At 45.7% G+C, this 12,746-nt stretch overlaps 1 protein-coding gene across 1 annotated transcript in view; it reads right to left on the bottom strand.

Moving 5' to 3' along the window:
* The window catches only part of efnb3b (ephrin-B3b), a 73,838-nt gene extending 68,515 nt beyond the window's left edge, over positions 1 to 5,323 (bottom strand). Inside the window, exon 1 of the mRNA XM_026298512.1 lies at positions 3,868 to 5,323. Within this exon, the coding sequence (XP_026154297.1) occupies positions 3,868 to 4,016 (149 nt within the window). The 5' untranslated portion in view covers positions 4,017 to 5,323. The remainder of the gene's footprint in view (positions 1 to 3,867) is intronic.
* Positions 5,324 to 12,746: the final 7,423 nt, after the last annotated feature.

Raw genomic sequence — 12,746 nt, 5'->3', positions numbered from 1 at the left:
GTGCAAGCATCTGTTGAGAATAAGCGGCCGCAATAGATCTGTCTGTCTGCATGTCTGTGTTCCCACCGTCCAGCTGCGTACCTGTGTGTCCATCTGCCCGGCTGCAGCAGACAAAGGAAGAAAAGAGCTGCAGCCTCCGGCCACACTGGCTGCCTTCGTGTTCTCCTTCTCCAGGCCTCTCCATTCTGCCACATCAGCTGAAACCTCTTTTCACGGCTCCTGTTGCTCTCAGCTCGTAAATTTACACACACTCCTCTTTTTCACCAGGCAGGGAGGAAGAGAATGGGAGTGAAGGGGGGGGGGGCAGCCTGCTTGCCTTAACAGGCACTTCAAGATCGAGCAATATGGTTCATATTCTTCCTTTATCTCCCTCTTCTACATTCCTTCGGTTTTTACTCTTCCCTAAAATAAAAACTACCCAGTGGATATTCCCTGATCATTTAGCCTAAGGATGTGTGTAGGTTTACCAGGCGCCTACTTACTTATCCACACAGCCCAGAAAAGCCTCAGTGCATGCATTATTCATGGCAGGGAAGCCTGCAGTCTGAAAGGATTTCACACAGGTGGAACTGGGCGTGGACTTCTGAACATGCAAACAACCAATAAACGGGTGTTGGAATGCAGCTCCTTCGGTACGACACCCCGTTTGACCTACTAACACTTATTCCTCTCTCTCTCCCTCTCAGTCCCAGAATGCCCTCGCCAAGAAGGTTTCCAGTGAATTTTTTTTTTTCCCATCTGGGTTTTTGCAGTTGAAACACTTAGCCTAGTTAGCTAGACTTTTATCCGGCGCCAATTAGCCGGCGATTAATGAATTATTGAGAAATGGAAGTGGGGTGGATTAAATTTTTAATATGGATCATAGGGGGAATAGTTGTATTACAAGTCACCGCAAGCACAGTGTGAGGAGACGCCCACCCTCAGCAGCCGCTCACAATAATCTACAGCCATTTACTGAAGTGTGGAAAGAGGAAAAAAAGAGGATGAGAGAGGCTCGAGAGGAGAGAAGGGGTGAACGGGAGGTTTTGGCCTCAAGAACAGACGTTGAAATCAAACATGCAAAGGGGCCAAAAACTACAAAACTCCATATGCTGCGATCAGAACAGCGACGAAAACTAAAATTCGCTACACTTGAATGAATTTTCAGTGAGTTTTGTTTGAGTCACCTGCCACAGCAGCACCCAGTCCTGAGCAGCAGTGCAGGATTCGATCTTTGATTAGGGTGGCTGAGTAAGGCCAATAACAGGAGATGCTGAGATAAGGGCAATGTGTGACTTGGGGGTGGGGGGTGGCTCTTCCCAAGGTGATCACTCTGGTTCAGTTCACTCTTCCTCAAGCAGAACCTGTATTGGCACTTGAGTCTTAACTAGTATTGATTTACTTAGGGTTAGGACTGTCTCCACCCCCCACTCTGCTTTCTCTACCGCTCCTTCTGCTTCTCTTTCACCCCCGGCATCTGTCTCAGCTTATACTCCTCTCTGAACACCTCTACCTCTTCTCTTTCTGCTGGGTCGTAGTAATTCCGACTGACGGAGCGGTCAATAAAAGGCTGGATGCAGCACTCGATGGCTGTAAGTACTTTAATACTGTATTTTACTGTAACTAACATGAGGCTGTGTGTTTTATTTATTACATATTCCCTGTGCATTAATCAGGTCTGAGGCATCCGCATCCAGCCGTGGGTGCTTCCTCCTCCTCCTCCTCACCTCTGTCACTCCTACCGCATCTTCGGGTGTGTCAATGGCTGCTGCATGGACATAATTAGTGGCTGGATGTGACACATGTTTCCAATTTGCTACGTCTGGTCCCTGCGCCGCAGGGTGGGGGGGGGGGGGGGTGTGGAGCGGGTGACAGAGCAAAGCAAAGATAGTGAAAGATGGAAAGTGACAGGGGGGAAAAAGGAGGAGAGAAGATGCCAGGAGAGCCAGGAGATACAAAAACATGGGGACAGGAGGTCGGAGGAAGAGAAGGAGGTGGAGATTGCTCACAGAGGTGGATGGGAAAGATGGGAAGAGAGATGAGGAGAAGCTGCAGGTGGACAGTCTAAACTTCAAAGCGCTACATCCAGCAGAGGTCTGGAGGTTAACAATGTGACAGTCCATTTGCTACACAGACAAGATGTGAACCTTACATGAGCTCCAGCACCTGATTGATACAGACTACTGCTTCTGCTTTCTTCTCACCTCATTTCAGAACTACAAACCAGATGTGTGTGGGCATAGGACGCCGTTATCACAAGATGAGCACAATTTGGACAAGCAAAGACTCCTAACATATTTCAGCCCAGGGCCAAAGCTTATTTTGCCCTGAGGCAGCTGAAAGTAAAGAACTCCTCTCATGTAGAGAGCAAAGAAAAACAAGTACATGCAAGTGTGTAAAAAGGCCAAGAAAACAAAGTGGAGGAATGACTAAGCTGATTAACTGTGAATAGTGAGCGTCACAGGATAAAACAGGCTTTGTATTTTGAATATATGAGTGAGCAAATCTACGCAAATCACTGGAGTCTGCCCTCACAGCCACCACCCCTCTAATTGCCAGGCAGGCCCGATCACTAAGCCCCGACACCCACCTAACACTAAACTCCATTAGGAGACAATGGCATGGCATCACCTAGAAGGCCTCAAAAAGCCCTGGCTGTTAGCTTCTCAGTGGAAATTACCCTCCTCTGTCCAACTCTGCTCCCCGTGGGGTGAATCCACCCACTGTGGACAAAAAGCCCTCATTAAGGGCTTCATGTCTGGCTCCTCAGCAGGGGCCCACCGCACAGTCACATCTGTGGAGAGGGGAGAAACAGGAGCAGGCCGTAGCCTCCAGCACACGGACACACTGAAAACCTGAGTGTCTGAAACGGCCCCTGGCATGGGTGTGAGCTGGGGTCTAAATTTGCTTCTGTAGGCGTTTGCATTATAAAGTGGGTGTAGCAAGCAAGGTCTGAAGGAACAAGAGCTATTGAAGACCACTGCTCCCCCAAGCTCCTAGTTTGACGGCCTAATATCATTCTTCCAGATCGTCCCCAGAAATGGAGGAGTCACGATTGGGAGAGTTGAAGCCTGATTGCCCCCCCCCAAAAAAAAGCCCATACAAGCCTTCTTGTTATTCTCCAGCCACTCTCACCGCCCCCGGGGTGTCTATTCAGACACAGGGAAATTGGCAGAGGTGTGAGGAAAGTGGTGTCGGTCGTTAAGGCCGAGCGGCCGAGAGGTGTTTAAAATGACATTTCCTCAGCTAATGCCTGACACCTTCTCCAGAGGAAAGAGGAGGATGTGGGGGAGAAAATGCAAATGACCGCAGCGGAGCAGGCAGGCAGGCAGGCAGGGAGGGAGGCAGGCTGTGCGAGAGGCCTGCGGACCAGGGCCTGGATTTCAATCAAGGTCATCTAGCAACAGCAATTACACCAGCAAACAGGTCTTTATTAATCCCACACAGTTTACAGAGACTTTACCAAGAAGACCAACTCCAGCTGGATCAGCCACAGCAGCTGTGAGGCACAGCAGCCTCTTTCAGCTCCAGGTGCCATTTATCACATTCAACTTCTGCTCATTAACAATGATGATGGAGCAATGTCACTTTTGCGCGACGCCTGTGCCTGTGGTAGGCCTGCTCCCTGGCCCTGGTCTAACTTTCTGGGGTTTTGCATCTATTACCAGTACACTTTGAGTCACTTGCATCTGTTGCCTAAATTCCCTCTTCTCAGCAGTTGCAGCTTCAAACATGCAATTAAACTAATTATTCGATTGGATTTTTGTTTTGCGTGGGCTGGAAACTTCAAGTTGAAACCTGTAATTCGGCAACCAGTAAAAAATAAAAAAAACTAAAAAAAAAAAGAAGAAGAAGAATTAAAGGACTGCAGATATAAACTGCTCTTACCTTTCGTTCAGGGAATTCCAGTAGATGGGCTCCATGTGGCTGGCCGTTGTCCCCAGTAAATCCAGTAAGAATACCAGCAGGATCCACAATCCATTCCCATTTCCTCCACACGCCATTTCAACCCTGACACCCAGCATACGCAGCCCCATTTAAAAAAAATAAAAGGCTGGATTTTCTGCGTTTTCGAAGCTGTTGTGAGGAGACTTTCAAAACAATGGATGGGCGACTACAGCCGATCAGGCTATAGGTGTAGTGATAGTCAAAGTGCGAAGTGAAAGCCTGACGCCTGCAACCTCATCGATCCAAAATTCACCAAATTTGTGCTGGATTAAACCAAATGAGGGGAAAAACACACACATACACATACGCGCACGCACTCACACACACACACACTGAAAAGTGCAGAAGAAACTTGTTCAATCCGTGAGTCTGGAGCTCCAAAATAGACGGGTTTGGTTTTTTTTTTTTTTGCGCGTCCCCGATCGTACTATTTCAGTGCCAATCCCATGACTTTCCCATTAATTTGTCATTAGTCCCCCTTTTTTTTCCAGAGCGTTGCTCCTCAGCGCAAATGTAACTCCAAGCGAATCGGATTTTTAGAAACGTATCGCCAGCCAGGAGCTATTTCTGTTGCCTTTCGGTGCGCCCTAATTGTCTTTTTCCGAACAATGTTCCCTTGTTCTCGCTGTCGACCGTGCGTGATTTCTCTCCCATTACCTTATTTTCTCTCAAGAAGATCTGCCTCCCAACGGGCCAGGCTGCGCTGAAATAAAAAATACTGTCAGTGTGTTAGAAAAGAAACATGCGAGATCAGGCCAGAAGGTTTAAAAAGGAAACGCTGTCACTCGCGTCTGCGGCTCCATCCTCAGAAACACATTTTGATGCTCGGTGGGCTCAGTCACTGCGCATTACAATCCTTACTCTCCCCTTTATTTTTTTTTTGTTAAACGCACAGGTTGGACACAGGTTGTAAATCCACAAATCCTTCAGTCGCGGACTTGTTGGAAACGAAAAAAAAAAAAAAAAAGAAATCAGGATCCAAAACCGATAAATCCAAGAATCAATTCAACCTGCAACACAGGAAAAACTGAGAGAGAAACAAACCGAAGAACTGGAAAAGCACCTCCACTCTAATAACGGCGCACAGAGGTCAACGTCAAACTTGCGAAGTGATTTAAAAAAAATAAAAATAAAACGGGAGCATCAGTTCCTGTTGGAAATTGACGTCTATCTGATGCAGCGCATCATTTGGAGAGCTGATCGCGTCGCTTCTCAGCCAGAGGAAAGCGCTTCAGTCGTTAACTCATCCGTCTCTCAGCCTCAAAATCCCACTGGTTTGACTTGCCCTAATGCTACTAGCACATTGACAGACCGACTGGCTTGTTTGAGAGAAGGAGGAGGGAAAAAGGGGACGTGGATGAATGGAAAAAAATCCCCATGCTCCGACTGGCAGGCAGGGCGCACTGACGGAGCGCAATTCTTCCAGGCGTTTTTTTTTTTTTTTTTTTGGTGGGGGCGTTGTGGAGTCCCTTTCAGCACCTCCTCTCTCCTCCTCCTCTCTCAGAGTTTCAGGGGCCCCTGACTCGGACCTCTGGACTCCCTGGCGCTCTATTCTGCCCTCCGCTCAAACCTAGAAGCAGTCTCCCCCCGCTCTTTGACGCTCACCAACGTGCGCCCTCGTCGGCTCAAAGCCATGATGGAAGAGCAAGAGCGCCCCCAATGTCTTTACTGAGCGTCACATGTGCCACTGGGGAAAGAAGATCCAGGTGGAGTCTTGGTAGGCTATGATCCAAATGTCACGGGAAAGCTATAAGTCCGCGCAGGCGCATTTAAGGCTTATTATAGACGAAATACCACAAGGTACAACTTGAGCCCTACTATAACCCACCATAGATATATTAAAGTAACATTACAGCAATATTTTAAAACGTGGAGTACAATTCCACCGTTACTCTAAATGTCACACACTGTGCTGGGTTCACCTCATGGGTCTGCAGTCCGGTCTAAACTACAAGATCCCCCCTGTCCCCCTGATGACAGAAAAGGGGGGGGGGGGGTCCCAGCATCCAGCAGCAGCTCTTCAAAGTGTCTGTTCAGCCTGATGAAGTGCAGAACGAGCTGGGTGACAGGCCCCGCTGAGGGCCACACACACTACTGTTTACACTGGGGGCCCCTGATCGCCAAGAGCACTGACACCGCTTCAGTTGTACACTATTACACACACACACACACACACACACACACACACACACACACACAGATCCATGTACAGGCTGTCAAATCTGTGGCTGTACTGCCCCCATGTGGTAAACAGAGCGCATGACTGACAGTAAATCAGAGGGATGGTTTTGGCTAAATCACAGGAGTGCCACTTTAAAAATTAGGAGTTGAATTTGGCTGCTCCTTTCCTTTCAAAAAACTATATCCTGTGCAGAGGCCTCACTCCTGCATGCAGTACCTCAGTAGTCCATCAGTTCCCCAGCTACAGATACAGACTGGGAAAGACCAATCAAAACAGGAAGCCAGCTTTAATATAATTTTTATTGAAAACATTTGACTCAAAAACAAGAGGGAGGGGGAAAAGTGATGTGTAGAAGAGCAGAGCTGAAGGGGGCAAGGATTCAGTGGCAGGGGTGTTTCAGCAGAGCAGATCACTGATATGGGGCTAAAACCAGGGTCTGCACACTGACGGACAGTCTGCGAGTAAAGACATAAACCACTTCTCTTCCACACAAAATTACAGCATGCTTTCAACGAGAATTGTAATTGTAGGTTATGAGACCCAAACAAGAGACAAATACAGCAGAGAGATTTTATAGAGCTGGGCACACACAAAGAAAAGAATGGAGGAAAAAAAAAAAAAAAAGAGTAGAGATGAAGCTGTTTCTGTTGCACTGACCTCTGGAAATGTTGGCAGGGCAGATGACGGAGCTAAATGTAGTGGAGGAAGACAGACAACAGCAGTTCAGAGGTGGCGCTGGCATGAGAAACAAACCTTCTGCTCTGTCTGGGAATGTATTTGTGTGGGAAAAACTGGCTGCTTTGCGGCCCTCTCTCCTCCGTTTGTGTCGAAGATGACTCAGTTTTTAAAACTGCAGCGCCATAAGATACCACCTACATCAGCTCCGCCATGTACTCTATCCGAAGTGATATTTGAGCAGGAGGAAGGAGGCCGAAGATGCATTTGTCTGCATGCGCTCCTCTCTGCCATGTCTGTGTTTATTAATTCATACCGACCTCGTTTACTGCACCGACCTTCAACTCTTCTTCATAACCACATCCTCTCCCCTGGTGACTCTGCTCCAGCTGCCAGACCTCACCACAAGCACACACACACACACACACACACACACACATGCAAAACCAAGCATCACTTACACCACCCTCTGTATACACGCAAACCAATTCCAGCAAGTGCATGGTTAAAATTATGCATGTAGTTTAAGGAATAAGATTAAGGACAGACACACAGACAAACACACAAAAAGCAGCACAGACACTGATACAAAGACCTCAGACAGGAAAACATGCACCCTGGTGGGAATGAAATTCACACAGAGGGTGGCACAGAAACGTGTGTGTGTGTGTGTGTGTGTGTGTGCATGAGGATGTGTGTCGGTGTCAGAGTGAGGCACCCTTTTGCCCGCCTTGCAGTTGATAGATCTCAGCTGCACATCTTTATCCTTCAGCGTCTGTCTGTCCCTGTGAGCTTCCTCCTCATCACACACAAACACATACACACACACATACACACACACACGTCTGCAGTAAACACTCCTACATCACTAACACACACGCACACACACACACACCTCATATCTTCCTGCGACAGAGACGGAGACGGGTGGTTTGGGGGATTAAATGAGGAGAGGTGAGGGATTGTGTGACATGTGATGTGCGGATCTCACATATGGATCATGCAGAGTGACTTCGCTGACTGTGCATCAGTAAACAACATGTACCTGACAGCTGATCCCTCTCACACAACAGGCTGTGTTTGTTCTACCTTAGCCTTACTTATAAGGATTTACTACCAACTGCAATCATTCTCCAGCACCTGACAGCAGCCCTTCTCCTAATTTACCCAAATCTAATTTTAACTCACAACTCAACCTATATCCTAACCCTTAAAGCTGCACCAGGCAACAGTACATAGACTGATCTGTATGATTTTGCTGTTTTGCCTGGAAATCTTTGCTCCAACTGCAAAAAATTCAATCTAGTCTCCACAGAAAAGCAGCATTAGGTACAGTCAAAAAATAAGCATACTAAATCTGTATAAATATGGAGTGAGTGCAGAAATGAACCTGGAACAAAAAAAAAAAAAACAATATGAATTTAAACCTTTGGGAGAGAATTTGAGGTCATGTCAAACAAACTCTTGGCAACTGAGTCTACTGGTGAGGGCTGAAGGTTTTGGAAACACCAAGTGGACCTGGTTTTAATGTTTCCCCTAAGAAATTAGTAGAGAACCATAAAATACATTAATTTAATTTACTGTAACTGAAGATTACTACATATGTGTTTTTTTTTGTTGCTGTGATCCTAAAAATGATGCATCTGCTTGCAAACCCCTGCACAGTATCTGTTAGTTGTGGCTTAGCTGATGAGATGAGAGGTGGGAAAGTGTTAAGACAAAGTTGTTGGTTTTCATCTTTTCATAGGGTCTGGTGAAAATAACAGAAATGTGGAATACCTGTCAGGTTTAGCTGGCTCCAGTGGAGGGGTGGGGTCCACCCACAACTTACCTCCTGCAGAGACACACACACACACACACACACACACACACACACACACACACACACACACACACACACACACACACACACACACAAATCTTCTAGTAGCTTGGCCTTTACTGTATATCCCCTGGGTGTCTTCATCTCCTCCTCTCTATCTCCCTTTTTATTTGATCAACATGGTGCCTCCTCATCCTCTCTGACCTGGCCCACCGCTCATACCGCTCATCCAGCCGCTGTGGAAGAGGGGAACGAAGCAGGGTGGTTAGGGAGAGCTGTAGAGAATGGACAGACGCTGGGAGAGGAGTTGTCCACGCAGCCAGCAGGCATGGAGAAGGATGAATTTAGGCCCTGCTGCTCTACCTTTCCCCAGAGTGCAATTACGCAAGCAATTACTCTCCCTGGGCATCGCACACACTAAACCGCCAAGATCACATCCAATCTGTCAGGGCCGGCTGGGATTCTGGATGTTTAATGTACTTCAATAGGCTCACCCTCATGATAACTAGCTACAGAGACCGCCAGAGGGAATGTGTGGAGAGCAGGAAGAGGAGATTGGGAGAGAATGAGGTGAAGGGCAGAGGGATGTAAGAGGCACACATGCAAGCGCACATCGAAAGCCGGTATCATATTAGTGTTTATATATGCACAAGAGAAAGATCAATGCAGAGCTCCATATCAGTAACAGTAGAATATGACAATATGCCACATTTCTACTGTATTAATCTTCCCAGCTAGTTCAGATAAATATCCATGTGTGCACAACACATCTGGAGTGAATAGAAGAGGATCAGACTCCAGGGTGAAAAGAAATCTCTGGTGCTGTGCTTTTTCCTGGCTTCAGAACATGTGAGGGAGTACAGGTGCCAATTATTTTCACATCTAATGTAAACCAGAGAACAACGATGTGTCAATCACCGCTGCAGCCTTTTGGAATGGAAATGGGATGTATTCATAGGAAGGCGGCTATTTTGGCGGCTGATGAAATGGGCTGGTTGGGATTTATAAAAATATCCCCAAAAGATTCAGGCTTTCTGAAGAAAACCTCAAGTCATCTGAAGTTCAGACTGGTCTGTCTGTAATGAGCAGAAAACGTGGCGATGTGAAAATGACATCCTGCTACTGATCAATACCGTCTTTCACTTTTGAGTCACATTCATGAAGACAAGTAATATTTGGGGATTTTGCTCCTGTTCTAACTAGTGTTAACAGAAGGAGCCACTGATCAGCTGCACGGAGGAAAAACATGTAACCTGTTGGTCTTTACAAAATCAAACTCCTCTGCATTAGCTCATATTTTCTAACTGCCACTAAACACAACAGATTTTCAGATATTTGATCATAAACAATATAAATCTAAGAAGTATGGACTCAATATGGAAGATCACAGAAAGTCCTTCCTGCATATTGTTTTTGGTTTGGTGATTTTGTTCCACTGAGGTCTGTTTGCATACTTTACACTTAATTATAGTGACACCTATTTTTAAATCCTCAGCTGTAAACTGAGAGGTGAACAAAATAAGGTGGCAGGTGTTTATATAGGGCACATAATCTTTTAGGTCTGTGGAAAACTGGATGTAACAACTCTACTGCACTGGTGTGTCAGAGTCAGGTCAGAGAGAAGCCCTGTGCTAAGCGCCTGCCAAATACATTCAAAGTCTCTCTGAGATAAAAGAGCCGTCCTTTTGACATTTTGCTGAAATGCCATGTATGACAACCTCTTAAAGCTACAGGAAATCTGTTCCCTCAGCTTCACGTTCTAAAAAGCTTTTTCCTTTCAAAGGCAGCAGGAGAGTGACAAACCAGAGAGCAGTCTAGACATTTTAGCGTCTGCAGCTTCAGAGCCGTGCGAGCTCTTCTTTTCCACCATGCTAATTCAGCCGGGGTCACAACGCTGAGTGTTTGCTTGAGTGCTTCAATGCAGGATTAGGAGATTCAACAGGCAGACAGCCATTTGAATAATTGTTTTCAAATGTCTTTCTTAATATCAAGATCCCATTACTTACTATTCTGCACAACCTCTGGTGATGAGCGCTGGGACTGTGAAGTTTGTGTGTGTGTGTGCGTGTGTGCCTGTCTAATGGAAAGCACTTATGCAAGGCCATGGAGACTCACTCAGAATGCAACGTAAATGGAGGCACAGAACACGGAAACACCCCACACTTGATGTGGATCGGCTCATTAACTGCACAAGTGGAAAGACTGCACTGCTGCCACCTTGGGATGAAGATAAAGGCTTCGCTGTCATCTGCGAGACAGTAAGGGTTGGCTGTCATGGCTTTAACAAGGCAGCTCAGACAACATTTCTATACATATATATATTAGGAATCTGATGGCAAATGTTCTGTGTTTCCTCTAGAAATTCACTGTTGGGTAGATATGCCTCTGAAGAATCATTAGATAGTGGGTCTGAAAACTTTAATACTTAAATTATAATCTCTCATATGCAATTTGTAGTTTTAGCCAAGCAGGGAAATATTTTGACAATGGGAAAAGAAGCTTCCTATCTAGGTTTGCTAGATACAGCTGGAACCATAACGTGGTTTGTCACATTTTCACATTTGTCACGAGATCGAACCCCCCAAAAAGAATAAATTGTAAAATAATAGTGGGCTGTAAAATAGTGGTTAGACTTAAGGCAGCAAATCTGATAGGAGAAAAACTTGCAGCTACCCATAAACGCTGTGCTATCACTTGGCCAGAGGTAAATCAGAGTGCTCAGAGAAAACATCACTGGGGTGATAATGGATAACCTAAATGTCAATACGCTGGTATAAATCTACACCAGCATGCCCCCCAAAATGACAAGAAAAAATATGTTCACTTGTGTATCTGTATTTTCAGTCGAACATTAAAGCTGTATCTATATCGCAAATCTATCAATCAGTCCATTTATATCTGTATCTATATGGCCAACAGGGGGAAGTGCAACAAACACCAAACAGCACTGTCAGGTGATACGACGCTTTAACAGCTGACTAACTGCACATTCAGCAGACACGGAGCAGCATTAGTATTCATTTGGAGTCATGTCACTAGTCACCAGACACACACACACTCCTTTTAGCTCTCCACTAACGCCCGAAGTAAACACACATCTGTGTTTTTTATCTGGTAGGTTTCAGCTGTGGTATATTCTCCATTTAAGTGCTAACTTGGTCTGTCTGTGATTTGGTGCTGGGCAGGTTAGTGAACAGCAGGTTTATCTGAGCATGTTTGCTGAAAACAGGTGCCTCATGCTGCTAGAAACAGTAAGAGGGAAACAAAACAGTGAGGTTGCCAGTTCCCAATTTAAAACAATGAGCTAAAAGATGCTGATGAGCTCTGCAGAGCTGAGGGGAACTGTATCATTGGGTGATAATACTCTGTGGATTTGTTACAGCCAGTGAACCTTTCAAATTACACATCTTATTTTTACCACTATTAAAAGTTTTATTAGAGCAGCTTTTTAGTTTTAACAGTTTTCTGTGTTCAGACCCTTTGCCTGACATTTTAAATGCACCCCGTTTCATCTGACATCACTTCTGAATCCGTCTCAGTTCATATGAAAATACACGACATGAACATTTGGCAACACATCAGCTCGTAAGCACTTTCTGCCGCTAATGAGCAAGCGCAGCCACCCAAAAGTGATAAGAATCTACACCTCACTCATCTCTCACACACTAACAAACTCATGGCTGAGGCTGAGAGGAGTCCAGACCAGCAGACAAACAAGCAGCAATCACTACACCACTCCATTATTTATTACTCTTGTTTGGGATTTTTTTTTTTTTTTGTCTGCCCCCAATTTTCTTTCTTGTCATCTTTCTACCTACTTTCCTCTCCCAAGGCGGAGATGGTTGCTAAGCAACCCACACAACACAACAGCGCAGCTCTCCAACTTGGCTCTCTGCTCGGCGTACCCCTGTGGTTTCATACAATCCAATGCAAGAGTGTGTGCATTCATACAAAAAGTGTGTGGGAAAGGTGAAAGCTATGAATAGTTTCCATCTCGTAAGTGAAAGCCAATACTCCCTATAGCTTTTAAGAGCTGCCTCTTGACTCAAGTGTAACATCATTTTGCATTCATCAGGGATTTATTACAGGGCATCCAACTCTGAACCGACTTTAACAGAAAGCACAGAAATGAGTAAAAAC

Source organism: Mastacembelus armatus, chromosome 18, assembly GCF_900324485.2.
Source record: "Mastacembelus armatus chromosome 18, fMasArm1.2, whole genome shotgun sequence".
Lineage (NCBI taxonomy): Eukaryota > Metazoa > Chordata > Actinopteri > Synbranchiformes > Mastacembelidae > Mastacembelus > Mastacembelus armatus.
This window is presented reverse-complemented; position numbering and strand designations above follow the sequence as displayed.